The sequence below is a fragment of the Photinus pyralis genome, unplaced genomic scaffold, assembly GCF_008802855.1.
Source record: "Photinus pyralis isolate 1611_PpyrPB1 unplaced genomic scaffold, Ppyr1.3 Ppyr1.4_LG3b, whole genome shotgun sequence".
Classification (NCBI taxonomy): domain Eukaryota; kingdom Metazoa; phylum Arthropoda; class Insecta; order Coleoptera; family Lampyridae; genus Photinus; species Photinus pyralis.
The window spans coordinates 3,076,736-3,096,328 of NW_022170510.1; the positions used below are offsets into that span (position 1 = coordinate 3,076,736).

Consider the following 19,593-nt stretch of genomic DNA (forward strand, 5'->3'; position numbering starts at 1 on the left):
GGAATGTTGGAAATAGCTTGAATTCAGATCCAATTAAGAAATTGAAACGTTATTGGCCACTGTAGACTTGAGGAAAAATTCATCATATTTTAACAATATGTAATCGTAACATGTGTATAGAAAACATGGGATTCCCATATCACATAAAAAAACCCATTTACACTCTGCTCAATTTAACAGTTAGTTTCCATGGAAACAAATGTTGTGTTCTGTGGTTGTTACAAAGGAGATTATCTATCAGACAATTTTAAAGTGACTAATGAAAAACGGCCTTTAATCTTTCAGGTATAAAATTTAATTTTTTTAATTATTTCTTTATTAAACTAATCTGAATAGAATTTAAAATTGATGCTGTTTAAATGTATAAATGGAACGCCAAAATAAGATTTATTAAAACTCTACACTCTCAAAATGATGCTGTTAAACAAATACACATTATGAACCATTGTTAAAAAATTACCCTTATTTTGTGTAGGAGGTACTTACATATTACATTATAAAACACAATTACATAATTCAATCATTCTGATAGTACACCTTTACATCTAACCTCACACAAAAGTGAAGTATGGTGAAAAGCTTGTAACTCTTAGAATGCCTTAAAATTAAAACATAGACCTGTAATTAATATTGTAAAAAAAATAATTCACTATCAGAATGATTAAGTTAGTTAAATTCAAAATTAAAAGGCAGGTACCATGCACTCCCATAAACAAATTATGAACCGTAAAATGCGGGAGAATTGTTAAAAAATAAACAACAAAATTCACACTTCAAATGGAGTTTTAGATCCAATGAAGGTGAGCATATCACATCTGTAAGGTATCTTACTGCTTAATTTGTTAAAAAACTACTTATTCCTACCACAAGCGTATAAAATTACATCTGTATGAGTTTCTTTACACAAATGTAGAAACTGAAGTATTAATTACACCAACATGATGTTTTATATAAAATAAAATCTACATAGTAGTAAGTACAATCTATGCGAAGTCGTCACCGATTTTGACGAAGTTATGATCTAGTAGTTCTGCAGCAGTGTACCTATCTCTGGGGTTATGTTGTAGACAGTGACTTAAGAAATCGTGACCTTCCTCAATTAAGTACTCAGGAGGTTGCGGTTTTTCGCCCATTCCAACTTTGAACATAATTTGGTAATTGGAATCGTACTCGGCCCAGGGACGCTAAACAAAAGTCATTAGGCAGTGTTAAGGTTGTTCTAATAAAAGTCTAGAGGGATATAGTTGCCCCTACAAGATACAGGTCAACTTTTGGACGCGTGTGAAATTTGACTTTTTATTTTTAATTAATTTGACTTTTAAGTGGGCGGGATTTCAGATTTTTCCTATTAACGAAAATTAAGTAAAGCTTGAGCTGCAAAACTCAGGTGAAGAAACACTTTGTAGAAGATTATACAATAAATAAATAGCTTACTTTTCCAGATGCCATTTCCACAACGACACATCCAACAGACCAAATATCGGCCGCTCGACCATGGCCCCCAGCACTAGTTTTCATAAATACTTCAGGTGCCATATAAGCTACATGTAAAAAGTAAAATAATTTGCAAATAAACCGAAAGTATTACCTTGCGTTCCAACAAAGCCCTGTAATTCGCCAGGCAGGGTAGTGTTGGCTTTGATCTTTGTAGCGCAACCGAAATCGCCTATCTTCAAACTATTCCCGTCATCAGTTAGGAATATATTTGCAGTCTTTAGATCCCGATGGACTATTCCATGTGTGTGTAACTCGGAGACTCCTAGCAATAGCTGATATGTGTAACGACGTATAAGAAATTCAGGCAATCCATTCTCAGTGCCTGCAATTAGGTTTTCCAAAGTACCTTCCGCGCAAAACTCCATGAAAATTAACATTTCGTCCTAAAAAACCCTCACAGCTTGGTGAACGACTCCTTCAAACTTACCTTATGAATTTCTAGTCCAAAATATTTCACTAAATTTTTATGGGAAATACCTTCCAGAATTTTTAACTCTTCGGCAACTTGTCTTATCGTATGTTTATCGTTACGTTGTAACGCGATTTCTTTAACAGCCATCATTTCCCCGGTGTTATTGTTCACAGCAGTGTACACTTTGCCAAATCTTCCTTGTCCGATTTTTATTCCTCTTTGCCATGTAAATGTAACGTATCGTCTTCTCAAGTGCACCTTAGAAACCGGTTCTTTTGTGTGTTTTATCACCCTACCTATCAAATCGTGAGCTCGTAATTTCTCATCTAAGTTTAAATCTAAATGGTCAATCGCTTCACGAACGCGATCACCTTGACTGGTAGGTATCTTAATATATGTATCTTGTAAAGGTTCTTCTTTTTGTGGAGTGAGACACCTAACAATCAATTATGTAAGACTATGTATACTGTTGTGTTATTGCACTACATACCCTGTATTATTTACGGTCAGTAGGTCTAATTGTTCAACATTAGGAGAACGTTCAGTACTAGTTTTTCTATGATTAGATCTTTGGCTTCGGTAGGTAGCTCTTGGACTAGGGGAAGAACCACGCGAACGCGGTAGTGACCTTATACAATCTAAAGACAGTCTTGGTGACGAAGAATGAAAGCCAGAGTCGGGTGTAGACGGAGCAGTGGTACCAATAACGTGCGATATACATGCATCCATGGCGTTTTTCAATTCCTCAAACTCAGATTCGGACAAGTAAATGGTGTGGTGAGGTTCGCACACGATAAGCAAAAATTCTAACCCTTGATATGCCCAACGTGGTCGCATTCCTCTTCCGCGTTCACAGCGTTCTCTAACAAATTTCATCCAAAGATGAGCAAATATCACCATGCTAACGGTGAGTTTTTCCCTCTTCTGTAACGGGATCAGCTCGGACATCACCTTATAAAACTGCAACCATCAATAATCAATTTGGAAAACCGATGCAAACAAAGGATATGTTATACTTCGAATCCGAACCGGAAACCTTGTTGTAGGATTTCCCGACATCTTGATGTTAAAGATAACTTATCTGCCTCATCGAGACCTTGAAATTTAGTAAGATCAAACATGGCCTCGATTTTTTCAATAGCACTTGGAATTGTACACTTGAATGTAATTATAGATCTCTGTAAACAAACAAAACCATTTCCAATTATATTGATCCTATTCTCAAACTTATTTCATTTTTGTAGTTATTTATTGTGGGGGTTAGTAAAGATAGTATCAGACACAGCTACTTATATTGCGCAGCACTTTAACAAACTGCAGCAAGTGTGAACACCATCGCAACCTGGTTGCGTGCAGTAATTTTTTGTTGCACGCAGTTTAAGATGTAGCCATGTGTGAACAACTGTTTCTGATGCAAGCGTAACAAATTACAAAAGTTATTAAATCATTTGAAACTTTTACTGCGACTGCAAATGCAGTATTCGGTATCTTCTTGATGTACGAACAAACCGAAAGGACATTTTTAAAAGGTAACTCGTCTTATTTTTAAAAGTAAGCGCTTGATATTGATATCATCTTCTCTATATATAAAAATGAACCCCTGTCCCGCAATAACTTTAGGACTTCACCGATTTCATTCATTTTTTTTAAGTTTTCTAATTAGTAGGTATGAATGCCTAAAGCCCCATTCAGATAGGTGGTAGTGCGGTGCCTTTGTCTTGTTGAGCGGTGCGAGCCGGTGCTGTCATGTTGACATTTGCTTTCACAATCACCGCAAAATTGGCCCACCTACACAAGTATGACCAATCAACGACAACAGCAACAAATATGTTGCACTTCTATTGGTGCTTGTTAACGGTAGTGCAGAAAGTTTGAAGTTTACATACTTTCGGCACGCAGCTGCAATTCGTCTGCACTGCACATGTCATTGTGAATTGTCATATGGGTATGCGTATTTCAAACTTTTATACAAAGACACCGCACCGCAACAGCACTGCACTACCACCTATGTGAATGGGGCTAAGTGTGAGTTACATGGCATGATAAAGTTTTGCTACATGGTGGTAACTAATCTTTAGGTTATTCTTAAATAATACTGACCGGGGACAAGCTCTCCTAGCAAAACATTCAAAATGGCGGCTACTTTAAATTACGTTATGGATATTTTTATTGATGGCCCGCTAGAAGGCAGAAACTTTAATCATTAATTTCGGAATTTAGAAGTACGCCAGAGCTTAGGGCTGATGACTATTGGTGACTAAAACTGTAGAGTTCTCTCGCCTCTCTAGCGGCCGCGAAATTCACCGCTAGCCCCTATAGCTATAACGTATTGGTAAGTAAAATTGGAACCATTTTGTGTAAAATTTATTAATGGAAAGCCATCTGGGTTGCGAATAATTTTAAAGGATACCGCTCTTAAGTTTGAGGACGTAGTCAGGAATCTAGGTGTTATGATGGATGGTCAGTTGAAATTTGAGGAACACCTTAATAAAATTGGTTGGGTTGGTTGGCTGAAACCCCGCCCACTCAATAATAAAGGCAAAAATTTAAAAAAAGTGTTAGTAGCGCTTAAACTACTCTATGGTGCGCGTCACGTCCTTTACAAATCAACAAAAGTCATTTTAACTGAGGCGCTCGTCTTATCAAAGTTTAATTTTTGTGATCCACTATATGGGCCGTGCATTAGTAAGCGCTTAGCTCAAAAAATTCAAAGAGTGCAAAACGTCTAACTTAAAGAGTTGAAGAATTGGTTAGATATGGGCTTTTTCATAGCATTATTAGTACAAAACACCCTCCTCCTTATTTATACAACAAAGTCACATTTAGCACAAATGTCCACAACCTCAATATTCGTAATAAAGGAAAGATTTCACCTCCACAGCACAATACATCCGAATCGGAAAAATCTTTTTCTTATCACCTTCCTTTCCAATATAACAGTTTTTCGCCCAATATAAAAAACCTGAACGAACGGCCGTTTTATCGGGAATGCAAAAGGCATCTTCTGACTTTACAAAACTCTGTCATGTAACAGATACACCGAACGTGAACATTTACAATTTTTGTTTTATATGTTGCTGCTGAGATTTTTGTTTTTTATTAAGTTAAATGTACGGGTTAATTGGAAGACCAACTACGTTGCAGGTTGCAACAGTTCTTTTTCTCTTTTCGTTTTTCCGGTTTTCCCGTAAGTAGGTACTGAAGTTGAACTTCGCCTTTAAATGTATTTGTAAATACATTCATTTGTTACTCAGTTGTAAACGTTGATTAACAAGACAAAACGCAAACGGGTAAACGTCATGTTTAAATGCTACTGACTTGTAAAACTGACAGCTGACCTGTAAAAATTTTACAAGTTAGTAAACTAGTAATTTCATTGGCCAGAATTAATGCGAAGTCTCTGTTACATGGATCACATGATATTTTAGACATTTCTTCGAGGTCAATTTAAGAACTAATTATTTACGTTTACAAATGAGTAACAAATAAAATATTGTACATTATACGCCAGGTAATAGTTTTCACTGGCTCCTATCGCCAGTAAAAACTCACTTACCTAGCTAATAATGTAAAATACTATTAATAAAGACACATTATTATAATTATTATTATTGATTTGTCACAAAAACAGTAATTACCAAAGTTATAGATAATTATATAATGAACGTTTTTGTCCTTTACATATTTTCTGTAGCCCTTGTAGTTTTTGAGTTATAGTATGAAAACTCTAATTAGAACAAGTTATTTTTTTGGAAACGGCCGCTATTTTGTTGTTTTTATAACTAAGAAAATCCCACAGAAAATTGCAGAAAAATTAACGGCTATTTAAACATCGCGCGTTTGACGGTGCGGCAGCAATTGTTTAACAGCAACATCGATCAGCATATATCCGTCAAAAAATGAATTTTTAGGCTATCATCACAAAAACGTTGATTTTGTGGACGCTTTTGCGGCCATAAAGTTTAACTTTATTGTACGCTTCTGTCAAACTTTACTTTATTGTACACATCTGTCAAACTGTACCTACTTATTTGAAACTGATGTGTGAGAAACAGTAATCTGTTTAATACAAAGCGTCTATCTGGTCTAGCCCCATCAAGGATTGGGCCATCCACGTGCGTTTTTTTCATTTTCGGACTTGTAGGAATGTTTCACACTATTTTGCATAATCACAACGTTCACATTTAAAATTATAGTTTGACGTTTCAATCTTTGCTGCTTGCAGACCATTTTGAAGTGTAGAACCAAAACATGAGGAAGATGTTATTGCTTACATTATTATGCGAAGAATCACCAGCAATTAACCGAGAACACAAGTAGCTACCTATACCTACCATCAAAGTAGGTAATCAGGTTTCTAATAATTGTACAGCATGTTAACTATAAGGTCTTGGAAGCCACAGTTACGAAGGACCTATTGCATTTGACATTATTAAAATCTTGTGCAATGGAGGAAGTTGCGATTGTACTTTTACTCTCAAACGCCAGCTCTTATATCATATATGGCTTAGGTTCGCAAGCTTGCAGCTTCCAAAATTTCATCCTGAACTGTCGCTATCACCCATTTTGATACGCACAAAACACACGCAAAGATGCTAATTATAATTTATTACATATGACAGGAATTGCTTTGTTTTTAATTGTCTATGATAACTATGATTTTCAGAAAAAATATGTTTATGAACAAATTTTTGAATTCTTTTTTGATGATCGCCTAAAAAATGTTGTGTGCACCTTGGCCAAAAGTGATTTGTTAGGCCTCATCTGAATTGCGGCCTCGGCTACCGCCTCGGCCACAAACAGCAGCTTCGGCCAAAAAAGATCACTTTTACGGCCTTGGTACACAAATAACTATTATTCACGATACACTTACACACGGTATGCTCATTATTTTTCTCAAACGCGTTTTTTACTGCGCATTACGTCACCTGCGAACGTGTGGCGCCAAAATTCAAATGTTTACGCAAGGCCCGACCCAGTACACCTGTCACGCGTGACAGTTTGCAACTTATCAGTTGTATGCCGTTTTGAAGCACCGCTAAGGTTCCGACTTCTTAATTATACCTACTTTTAAAAACAGCGGACATTTGAAACCTGATGCTTTACCTACTTTAAAACTACCACGTAATAATAAAAATCAAAATAAAAGGGAAACGGAGAAGAGACTCGATCTTTTGCATTTATTACATAATATTTACTGATAAAGCCGCACTTCATGTTTAGGGCCAATATTTTTGATTAGAGTTTATTTCATACGATCACGAAATTCCAGAAAAACCTGACGCGATGATCTCTACACAAATCAGTGTGATTTGTCGATCTAAGAAGCGTAAGTTTGCACTATATTCTGTGGTTTTGTTCACACGTGACGTCACGCTAGATGCGCAAGAGCATACTGTTGTATGTATCGTGAATTTATTCATTTCATAGTGCACTGTCAATTCGATTGGAAAGTTTATCCAGATTTGACAGCTTATTACTCACCTTCAGTTCAAGTAAATACTCAGGTGGTACATGACTTGTTTTAAATAAATGCTTGGTAAATGCCACAGTTTTGATACACCTTTCTCTTTCTTCATTAAACAGTTGCTGTAGCTCACGATAAACGGTCATCAAGCATTGCCTGAAAATAAAGGTAAGCCCAATAATAAACGTAAATAACATTACTTCTTATTAATAGTGCCCTTGACAGTTTTAAACACACCATCACACTCCTCAATTCTGCGCAGCAATCTTTCGCCGATTGATTCGAGCATAAGGTTCAATATGTTACAAAACTGCTTGCCGGCGGCTTGTGAAGCGTCAGGTATAAACTGCACAATATCACAACAGAAATTCCATTCGTCTTCTAGCAAACTTTTCTGAAACGTATCGTGTTGCAACAGAGCCCATTGCTTTACATAGTCCAAGTACAATTCAAATACTAACAACAAACTGCTGTTGTATTTTTCCAAATGCGTGTTTACAAGATCGTTCGTTTGTATGTCACTTAAAGCAGCCTCGGTATAGCCCACCACTCTTTCTTTGTACTGTGTTGCAATACGTATACCTTCCTTCAATTCGCGAAGCAGTTGTCTTACACTTAAAGGTGAGGGATTATCCGGCTTCTGTTCTAATCTCATACAAAGAAATTCTCTTATTACCTTCAAGGGGACGGACGCCAGAAAAAGGAAAAGTGATTTATAACTAGGTAACTGTAAAGCTTTGGCTTCTGGACTCCAACAACCGTAACGAATCAGTTCTTCTTCTTCGGAATCGTTAGGAGTCTGAAAGTACCACCTTTTACGTAAAGAAACATGTTTCCAAAACGATACAGTAATAAACCATATTATCGAATATACTGCATCCAATTGTAGGACTAGGAAACAACACTAATTTTGAGATGCACAATGTCAACAACTAAACCATTCTGATAAATGAGTTTAATCAGACATCACGCATAGCTAATAAATTTTACAAGTTTATTACTGCGTCTTATTTATGTACAGTACCAATTTAAAGGACTAAATAAACAAAACTACCTACATTTCCAAAGATGTTATCATCTTCTGGTTTTTGTAACGTTATTTCTGCTTTCCATAAGAGGTGTTGGTGTAATCTTTCAAGAAAGGTAACACTTTTCATTAGTCCCTTGGTTTTTAACATATTCTCAATATACTTTCTATAAGGCGAAACTTTACATTGTGTTTCATTGTTAAGTAAAGCGTTAACCGAAGTCAACACGTCCGATGCGTTAAAATTAAAATCAGAATGCGACGATGTGGAGCTATTACTATCCGAAGGACTGGACGAATCGACGGAATAATTTGTATCGTTGCATATATTCATAAGGTTTGTATTGAACTTGCCATCTAAAGTTAGTAAACGTCCCAGAATAACTATTTTAAGTAACTGGTGCTTTGTCATGTTATACCAAAGACACATTGCCTTAACCCTTCCTACAAATTCAAAGCTGGTATAAGTGGGATACAAATCTCCAAAGGCGCTACTGGATGGAAATAATGATTCGGCCGCTTCTAATCTGTTTAACAGTTTTTCAATATCCCTTAAACCTTCATTCTGGGCTTCCATGCAACTTAAGCAGATCAAGGATAAACAGCCTAAACATTCATCTTCCACGCCACTGTCGTTACTATGCGTAGATGTGTGTGGGTTGTTCCTAATGAAACGATAGGTCATTATATCGTCCAGGAGGTCTTGAATCGATTCTCGGGCATTACACAAATAGCTGTCTTGTTCCGCAGGCGTTCTATCGGCATGCCATGCTTGCAATTCCAACCAAATAAGATCCTTAAATTCATTCTGCCACAATTGCTCTTCTCTACTTATCTAAGAATGAAAATTTCAAACCCCTTTAAAGCTAGTTATTAAGTCTTACATGTCTACGGGTACTGCGATCAGGTAGAGCTTTATCTCCACATCCCATTCTTATTAACATACTTAAGGCCTTATGGAAATCTATTCTACTTTGAGGGCACTCTACATTGGCAGGTTCTTGCTTGGTTTCACATATAGTCGTCTCACATTTATTATTATTATTATTCGATACCACCCTCCGAGAGCACAGACTCATGAACCTTCTGCAACTCTCCACCTGAATAAATGGATGCGATACTTTCATCTCATGATTAGCGGCGTTTAATTGGGCGCTTGCGATGTCTAGTTTGAGATCACGTTCGGAACCACGTAAAAGCTTCATCGACCGCTTGTGAATTCGTTTAACTGAAAAATTGGTTTTTATTCAATTATATTGGTAATTACTGAAGTTTTTTAAAAAAAATTAAACAAATTATTAGAGAATGTGACTAACCCGTAACTTCGCAGAGTGCAGTGCGTATGGCAACACACAACACGAAATTATGGTTTTGTTTACCGTTTCGCATGCCCCCCCCCTTCCCCGAAGGTAGTACAAGGGGTATAGAAAATTTGACAGTGGTACTGAGTGCATAAATTTTGGAATTGTTTACTACGCATCTGCACTTCGTTATCACATACAGATATTACTGCTTGAGGAACCCCAAAAAGAAGGAAAACTTGTATTGCAAAATCTAACAAAGGGAAGTGGCAGTAGCAGCAGTATCGCGTTTTGCTACACTAGCCAATCTAAGTCTCACTGCAAGATTCTGCGCCAAAAGTTGTATAACCCAAAAATGCCTTCAGGTTTACCAAAAAAAAGCAAGCTATTTTGAACAAGAAAGAGAAAATGATGGTCCACTTTTACCAGTCGCAGAGGTGAGTGGTTACTTTAGTAATATAAGAATTCGTATACGTAACAAGTTTCACTTCACAGAAAGTTAAGAGAGCAATAACTCCTATTTCGCAAATTTCTAAATCGGATAGACGTTATCAGGAAGATCGGTGAACAAGGTACGGATGTATATCGCCCTTGCGACGTTCAACAGCTAGCAAGAACGATGCACGTTGCTGTTTTTGGAAAAAAATATATATCGTTCCTAGAATCTTGAAATTAGAAATGTTTTGTGGATTCCCTTTTGCTTTTGTTGTCTTGGTTAATGTAGTGTAGGCTATTACAGGGTTTTTGTCCCAAAGAAGGTTTCCCTGACATCGCCTGGGGGTCAATTTTTGAGCGCTCGCAAATGGGAAACGTATACGGAACAATACGAATAGTAGTTTGTTTCAAATTTTGACAGCACGTTTCTTTGCGCGCTCTTAAAATATCCTTCGCTTTTTTGCGAGCGGTAGATAGCTGGCGTAATTTGATATTCGAATGCGTTTTGCTTTGAATATAAAGTATAGTGACCAGTTGATCGTCAATTTTAAAAATTTTATCGAAAATAGAAGAATTGATAAACATTTTGGCCATTCAAGATTTTAGATTTTTTACGTAATTTGGTTTTCCGGGAACTATAGGGTGCATAGACTGCACGCATGTGCCCATTTTTCCTCCGAAAATTGAGGATCCGGAGCATCCTGAATATTTATATATAAACCGAAATGGTTACCACTCTATTAATGTGCAGTCGGTAAGTTTAAAGAATGGAAGATGAGTGGATAACGTTACAAAAATGTTGTTAGATATGTGACAGCAGCCTCAACATTCTAAATGTGAACGCAAGGTATCCGGGAAGTAGGTACTAACGATGCATATAGATATAGGTACCTATATCAGAAAAAACTCGTTGTTGATCCATTCTCTAAATGGGGTGATGAACCATATAGGAAATAGACGACTCAATTCCTCAAAGGGGAAGGTTTTGAGGAATTGAGTTTTCCTATTTATGGAATCAATCAAATGTCAATGGTCTTATGCAGCAATTACATCGATTAGTATTGGGTGTGTGACACATTTATTAATAAATGTAGTTCCTTACACTTTGGGGAAATACTTATTCTTTACAGGAGATTCGGGATATCCCCTTCGCTCTTGGTTGTTAACACCTTTTAATAATGTGGAACCAAACACTCCAGAAAGCCGTTACAATAATCTCCACAAAACAACAAAGGCAACAATAGAGATGTAATGGTTTGTTAAAGAAGCAATTTCGTTTTTTATTAAAGCGTCGATTTCTTCATTATACCTGTACTCCAGTCGACGCACCGCTTCGCTCTAGTGAGCGGTACCCTTTATTTTTCACATATTCCACCAGCATAGTTTTTTGCTTTTCGGAATCATTTGCACCTCTCTTTTTTAAACTGTCCATTATAATAACGAGGTACAATTATATACACCTCTTTAACCATAGAACAGATGGAATGAGAATAAATACGAAATTAGATTTAATTTTGCGAAATGTCAATTTTAATTCAGGTGTTGTCAAATCTATCAATCGCATCTTTACGATGATCGTAAGTAAAGTTGCGAATAATAGAAACTGTCACTCAAAAATTGATTGTTTTCTTGACATTCGTAACTACGTACACGTAACTTTGCGTATTCGCAAAAAAACGATCGCATCTCAAAAATTGACCCCTGGTTGTGTGCGTAATATACTTTATATGTTCTTGTCTTATTACGCACAAAATTATAAGTTTTTATTCAATTTCCTTTCCCATTTGTGTATAAACCTCGGAATAAACAGAACAGCCAGTTTTAACAATGACTGCTACCCAGATTCAAAAGTAACGCTAAACGTCCGTCGTTTTGACATGAAAATAATGGTGGCTCTGCTCATGAGTATAGGGTAAGTCAAGATTGCAGTCGCATCTCGACTTCTGTTGCTAAGTAGATACTACGAGCGTTGTTATTACGAAAAAACAATTAAAATAATTTTTTTAATTTTTCCTTTACGTCCAAATGGTAATGTCCACCTTATTAGTAAAAGATCGCGACATAAACACCCTGTTACGAAACATTTTTTAGTAATTGCTCAAGAGAAGTCGTAGATGTAATGGGTATCCTGAAAGCACTGTCTGTATGGTTTCCTACATACGGTCTATTCAGTATATCTTCCGTTGCACGTAATTACCTGAAGAAAACGACGTACCAACGTAAACTTACTTTCGTTTATTAGGCAACACAGTTAAGCATGTAGTTTACCTATTTTAGCCGCAACAATTGGTAGCATTTCGCTATGTTGTCGCGTTTAAATTTGTAAATTTGATAGGTTGCTTTTGGTTTACTTTTCGTTTGATTTGATTTTGATTATTTTCTACGTCTTTCGCTGTGCATTGGTTTGAAGAGAAATTACTGAAGAATTTAGATAACCCGTCAGTAATTGTGTTCGATAACGGGAAAACAGACAACATTAAAGTGTGGTTAGGTGATCATAATGTGCAGTTCTCCGAAAATGATTTTACAACCGAACTGTTGAAAAGGTTGCACAGTAAGTACGTTCGCAAATTATTTGATGTTATATAAATCTTGTTGATACTTTTAGGAATAAATCAGCTAAAATGTACCGCATAAGGCATTGACCACTTAGCCGAGCAATACGGTTACTTCGTTTTACGATTACCACCCTATCATCGCGTTTTTAATCCTATCGAACATATTTGGGGCATAGCGAAAAATTACTACAATCGACACATTGGTAGAGATGGACGAAGCATTGAAAATTGCATAAACATGTGACAAGAATCACTACAATCGATAACTTCCGAAACGTGGCGCAATTCAGTTAAGGATACGGAAACTGTAATACACGAGTGGTACGAAAGAGAAAAGCAATTAGATCTTGAAAACGTTGCTACTATTATTATAAACTTTGAACACGAAAGCAGTTCCGATGATTCCGATTAATTTGAATATCATCCATCACATCACATAACCTGTAAAATTTTATATTTAGTACTTTCTCTGTAAAAGAGATGCTACATTTGTACAGTTCATAAGTTATTAAAGTATATTGTATGTATATTGTGGTTACAATTAACGAAATGAATAATAAAAATTATTTTTATTTTATTTAAGGTGTGGATTGTTCACACAAAGAATGCACTGTCTTGTTGACAAGTGACATAACCTAAATCGCTCAAAACTAGATTTGGCATTATTGCATAGTAATTACGTCACAGAAAATGATGACGTGCAACGGAAGTTATACGGAATAAAGTATAGGTATTCTCTTCCACTGATTGCATGATGCTATGTAAACATACTTAGTGATGGCGTCACAATACACCGATGACGTGCGTGCAAACTAGGGTATAACCCGAGGTAAAACCTATTATACCTGTCTATATCCTAAATAACACTTGAATATTGATATAAATTCCAAATGTTTTTATGTATAATTACAAAAAAAAAAATAATGGACGGTTACCTCCTTGATCAGAATCTGTAGCGTCGGCTTTGGACATCAGCTCATCAAATGTATTAGAAATTGTATTTCGTCTCCCGATGATCCTCTTAGATGAAACATTGGCTTTCTGAGCGCTGCAAGAATTAAAAAAAAATTATCAAGGAATACGATTTAAACAAAAGTGCATACTTAGCAGGAATCTATTCCGTACAACCCATGCTGATAGATTACCTCATAGATTACAAAGTTTTAATAATGATTTTAGCAGACAGACAGCACTACAAGATATAAACTTTCCACAAAATTGCATTTTAAAAAATTGCAGATAAGTACAGACCAAAGTGGGATAGTGATCACTACATTAAAGAGGAGTGTTGTATTGATGTGTTTTTGGTGCATGATTTGCTTTGATTAACTTGTAACAATTACCAAACATTACAAAATTACAAATTTTTTTTCTGAATTTTTAAAATTTTGTTGAAGCTCTGGAATTTTTTTGGAATGTGTGGTTCATGACGTTTTCTAATTAATGTTAAAATTGATGATTAAAGACCAAAAACGGCTAAATTTTATAATATAAATTACATATAACATATTCTTCGAGGTATTCTTTATAGCAATTTTTATTGTGTATTCAAAAAAATATACAGGACGTTCCATTAAAAAAAAAACTAATAGATGCAATTTCGGAGGTACTAAAGAATTGACATTACAGACAATGCATCCTTGTTTAAGGATTGAAGATATATAGATACGCAAAATTCGAAAAAGTTTGATTTGCAGATAATGAAGATAATTGACAGGTCCTAGATTTTGTGTGCCTTGTATACTTACTGCCCGCGAGACTGACCTGTAAACTATCAGTTTCATTTTCAAAGCATAGCTTTCTTATACATAAAATATGATTCATAATCATAAGTACCATCAACAAATAGAAATGGACTGCGTGTGCCAATGCTAAGTAAGGGTACTGCAGGTGAGAAAGAAGGGAAAAAGAGGCAAGCTCTATCTATTGCGCTCCTGTTGGTGCGACAGTGCGACCAACACAAGTGCGGTACAGAGTTTGCTTCCTAGTTTTTCCCTCTTGCTCACCTACTTAGCATTGGCACACATAGTCAATTTCTATATGTCAATGATAAGTACCCAATTAAACAATTAACTTGCACTAATTATCTCAAATACAACAGGTACTGGTACCAGCAAAGATGAAAATGGGTCTGCAAGAACTGACTCAGTCGTGCACTAGTAGGTGCAATTAATAGAATAAGTGGGGATGCATCATCTTTCATCTTCTTACATGCCGGTACCTGTACAGTACAGTACATGATATATCCCATACACTTTTACTTAATTACCCTTATGCATCAGAGACGGACAAAAATGTTAATCAAATTTTTTTGTGAAAGTAAATCTGTAACAGAAATATTAGGGAAGTTTGTTGGAAGGTGCCTAAGCAATTTAAGAACATAAGCGAAGCATATTTAGATGGCATATAACAAGATTGGAACATCCACTAATCTACTAAATATATAATATTGTTTAAAAGTACCCTGCATATTCTTTAAGTTCGCGTTGCCTTCGTGCACGGTTCCTTCGTAATATTCGTGTCCTCGGCGGCGTTGTCCCATATATGTCATACTCACTTAACTCATCGTTATGTTCAACAGAGCTATCTTCGTTAGTCGACATATTATGTGAAGTGCTGTTAAATAATGGAGATGCACTTAAATATGGAGTACGATAATGAAAACCACTTAATTATGTTTGCTAATATAATGCGTCTATAAGGGATATGTTATCAGTATAATTTGTGTTCGAATAATTCTGAATACTTATCGCTAATTAATGGGTCCCTTTGGATCAACTTACCCATTCTCCACAACCTCGTCAGTCGACTGATTTAATGAATCCATTATTCGTCCTACTAAAATATATTTTCACAAAGGCGCTCACATTATTATATTAATTATAACAAGCATAATTTATTATTAAAAAGCGTAACAACAACAAATAAGACATAACACAAAATACGTGGGTGGTTGGCTAATTGACATTTTTTGACATTTCAAAACAACATTGTAGCCAACTGTAACGGTGTCACCAATCCCGTCATTTAAAGTTACTGAACAATAACCTACAGAGTTGGGCAAAAGTATGGAATCAAATATGTACAGAAGCTTTAGGAGATATCAGAATGAAAATTGGTAGGCAGTGTATTTACTTCTTGCTTCAAAAAGTACTTTTTGTTGGCTTTGTGCTACCACTAGACATGGATTTGCTATAGGGGGAACTGAAGAACAATTTGCATTAAGGTATCAAATGTTACCTATTATTTAAATGTATATTTAATTATAAGTATTGAAGAATACAACATATTTCGCGACGAGAAATGTCATTGCAGTGATTTTCATACGAATTCCAATATTAGATTGGCCAGTAATGAAAATATAGTGGTAGTCTAGGATTCACGATTTTTTGCTTATACTGGAGCGTCTTTCTATTCATCAAGCGGCAAAAATTCTTATCCATTTACTCACTTTTTGATATTATTAGTTATGGTGTTAATGTGTAATGTTAATAAAATCTTTAAACTTATTAGTTTTCATTAAAATGCTTCAATGTTTTCAAAATGTAAAGATTCTTTGAATTCCCTCGTATATACTAAATTTTACCTCACTTCGGGTTTTTTGATGGTTTAAAATCTTCAAGTCTATCAGATTAATAATATCCCTCGGATTCTTTAATTCTTCAACTCTTTCCCAATTTTCAAGTAATCACCATCTTCAATTGGTCATTGTCGTCTTCGTAGTTTTCTTTCGGCTGTAGTGGTTTCGGGTATCCCAACGAAAGGCCGCCTGTTCACCATCTCGTCACTATCGGCTCGCATGCAGCAACGCCCAGCGATAGCTCCAGACGTGCCCTGACGCTCCTCCGGTAGCGACTTTTTTCCGAGGCTTTGTTTAAAGTCCATTTGCATAAGTGTATGGGGTGACTTGGAACACGTGAAGGCGTAAGCAAATATCCACCTGCGCGTTGTGTATAGAGTAGGAGAGTAGGGAACATGGGTGTGGGAGTTGGAAAGTAAGGTGGGTAGGTAAGTACTAAAGGTGGTTGGACTTGTCACATTTAGTGCCCATTGATCGTCTTTTACGATCTCCAGGGCGAGAGTGGGCCTATTCTATCCCCGAACCCAAAGGGGTATTACGAGATTATTATTATTTTTTTAGAAGAGATGTAAACACTTCTATCGCGGGGTTACGAAACTATGGATAATTCTAGTTTTTACAAGTAGGTATAGGTCTTGTTTAATAACTACCAAACTCTTTACTATCTTGTTACTTTGACTTTTGACTTTTGATGAAGATATGACCCTAATTCTTTACAGAAATTCGGTTCCAATTTGGAAGAGATTAAATATGTTGTTCGATCGCTATACGTACTTCTCAACAAGTCGGTAACATAGTATAGCTTTGAACCGATAGACGCTAATTTATTTAAACAGTGAGTACCCACATAATTAATAATTTTGTAGTAAGTCAATTATTTTCTGACAAAGCGACCATATGTTTCATTTATAAAATTCGATTAGTAGTATTCAACTCCTTACCAAACCACCCGCCTATACTCCCAAAATAATTATTGAAATTGTTACATTTGATCTCAAATATTGCACATAAGTTTAGCGCTAAGAGTTTGAATCCTAACGTTTTAATTATACCTAATTGAGTTTGAATTGGACGCATAATTCTTGAAACCTAATTCGTTGTACTTAATTTATAAGTTCAAATCTTGGATCTTAACCAAGCTTATAGTAAACAAATAAAAAGGTTTTCGCCCTAAAGCGAGTAACTTCAGCGCATTTTGCATGCATTGATTAGTGCTTCCCAAAAGGTCATAGCTATGTGCACTATGTTTTTCTTTACTAGAAGCATCAATGGTTACATTTTCAAATAAATATCCCCATAAATAAGGAAGTTGACACTGCGCATATGCGCACATCTAATGTTTCCAATATGAGATATGTTTCTCTTTTTAACAAGGAGCATCTGTGTCTAAAATTTCAGAAAGATTAATGAATAAGACAGTTGATATTGCTCACATTAATTTGATGTTTACAATACGTAATCTTTGGTTAATATTTCGAAGAAATATTTCCATAAATAAGAAAGTACTAAAAAACTAAAGGAATAGTACCTATCACTAAATGACTAAAATAAAATGCAAGTTTTCGAACCAGTAAGTAACGCAAAATAACCCAAATCCTTTGTTTAGATTCGATTCTTATCAATAAATAGGTGCTATACATAATCTGTTTCATCCAAATAATTTTCACGGGTCGATTCCTTTTACAATATTAAAACTACTGCAACCAAAATGTCTTATACAATATCCCAAAAATAACCGACAACTACTTTTACAAATCAGCAAATTTAAAATACATATACATAGGTATTGGCGTGGGTAGTATTCTCTTCTGGTAACAAGTTGATCTCTAGAAATATAATAATACTATAAATACATTTATTTGCCCAGAACATACTCATCATCTATTTTGCCGTACGTACGAGCTTGAAAAATGAAACCACCTCAACATTCCCGACTAGCGTCTCTTTTCCACTGATTGCAAGTCCTACTTTGTGCTTAGCGAGTTACCTTGTGCCCTTAGGCAGATTATCGCATAACGCATATAAAACGTTTTGGTTACTCCTCAAAATTAAACGTTGTCTAACAGAAATAATGTTGTTTTACAGAAAGTCGAATCAGCAACATCATGAGGGACACTTTGGTAATTCCCGACCCCAGAGGTATAGGATACGAATATTTCAATGCTATGATTAAATATCGGGAGAGAGTTGCGCAGGTGTCGTGCGACACACAAAATCCCAACTTATAGTCAATTTTTAGGTCGATGGGCGTACAGGTGAAGAAGAAACCTACGACAGCTTGCTAAAACGCTCAATTAGAACAGCAATCACAATGAAGAGTAAAGGAGTTAGGCCTGGTGACTTTGTATCTAGGTGTACACTAAACGAGTTGGACGCGTGCGTAATTTACATAGCAACACTGTTTGTTGGGGCGATAACGGCCAATGTTCATGTTACGATGTCTGCTCAAGAGATTCTATGTTTATTAAAACAGGTTTCACCAAAAATTGTTTTTGTTGCGCAACAATGCGAAGCCTTGATGGAAAAGGTAACACGCGAGCTTGAAAGACAGCCGCTGTTGGTAGTGTTGAGACAAACCCAAACAAACACGCCGTTTGCGAAATTTTTGGAAAGTTGCGAAAACGAAGATGCATTCAGACCAAGAGAGGCTCACAATATGGATGAAACAGTTTTTGTTGCGTTTACCAGTGGCACAACGGGAAAGCCTAAAGGAATCTGCCATAGCCATTCTTCAATGGCGGAGAGATTTGAGTAAGCCCGTGTTGTAACGGTCAACTCAAGTTAATGTTTATTTTTAGTAAAGAACAGAAGTGCCAGATTGTTGCTACATTTTATCCGCCGACTCTCACACTGTTCAACAGATTCATACACTACACAATACTCAACGGTTTTAAAAGACTTGTGTTTGATAGATTCGATTCAGAAAACCCTTGGAGAATTCTGAATTACATAAACAGTATAGTCCAGTCAAATAAGAAAAAATAAAAACATTAATCGGTAAAGATCTGAATTTTGGTACACATGTTCATTAGTGTTCCCCATTGGACATACTAAAAGTCCCCGTCAAAATCTGTTGCGCTCGAGGCGCCATCCTGGAAAAAAGGAGCACTTCTTCAGTTTCTTGCCTATATATCGGCAACAATAATTGATACGGAAAAATAGTTCAGATAAAAAATATAGTTTATTAAATTGCCCATAAAAAAGCATATTAACATTTTTTTGTATGTCCAATACTTTAGCTATAATCCGACATCGAATAGGGAATCAAGTATCCTGAGCTATCGAAACAGTCGCGCAGATATTTTTTTACAACTTT

General features: G+C 35.9%; 2 protein-coding genes across 4 annotated transcripts; one reads left to right on the forward strand and one right to left on the reverse strand.

The window, feature by feature from the left end:
- Nucleotides 1–368: 368 nt before the first annotated feature.
- On the reverse strand, nt 369–15,680 carry LOC116166608 (mitogen-activated protein kinase kinase kinase 4). Of its 3 annotated transcripts, XM_031481604.1 has the most exons (14): nt 15,481–15,680; nt 15,161–15,313; nt 13,633–13,745; nt 9,288–9,631; nt 8,899–9,238; nt 8,435–8,847; nt 7,577–8,175; nt 7,394–7,532; nt 2,926–3,087; nt 2,400–2,869; nt 1,925–2,345; nt 1,589–1,880; nt 1,435–1,541; nt 369–1,184 (listed from the first exon to the last, which is right to left on the reverse strand). In XM_031481604.1, the coding sequence occupies exons 1-14, from the start codon at nt 15,522–15,524 to the stop codon at nt 984–986; spliced, it is 3,798 nt and encodes a 1,265-aa protein (XP_031337464.1). In that variant the 5' UTR covers nt 15,525–15,680; the 3' UTR covers nt 369–983. The 3 variants fall into 3 exon arrangements, with proteins under 3 accessions (XP_031337464.1, XP_031337463.1, XP_031337465.1); XM_031481603.1 differs by having other exon boundaries at nt 8,435–9,238; XM_031481605.1 differs by lacking the exon at nt 15,161–15,313 and having other exon boundaries at nt 8,435–9,238.
- A 1,313-nt stretch (nt 15,681–16,993) lies between these two features.
- LOC116167005 (luciferin 4-monooxygenase-like) lies at nt 16,994–19,226 on the forward strand (the record flags this gene model as incomplete). Its single annotated transcript, XM_031482239.1, has 4 exons — nt 16,994–17,112; nt 18,363–18,472; nt 18,517–19,028; nt 19,076–19,226. Coding segments are annotated over exons 2-4 (753 nt in total), but the record flags the coding sequence as incomplete, so codon positions are not given.
- Between the last annotated feature and the right edge of the window lie 367 nt (nt 19,227–19,593).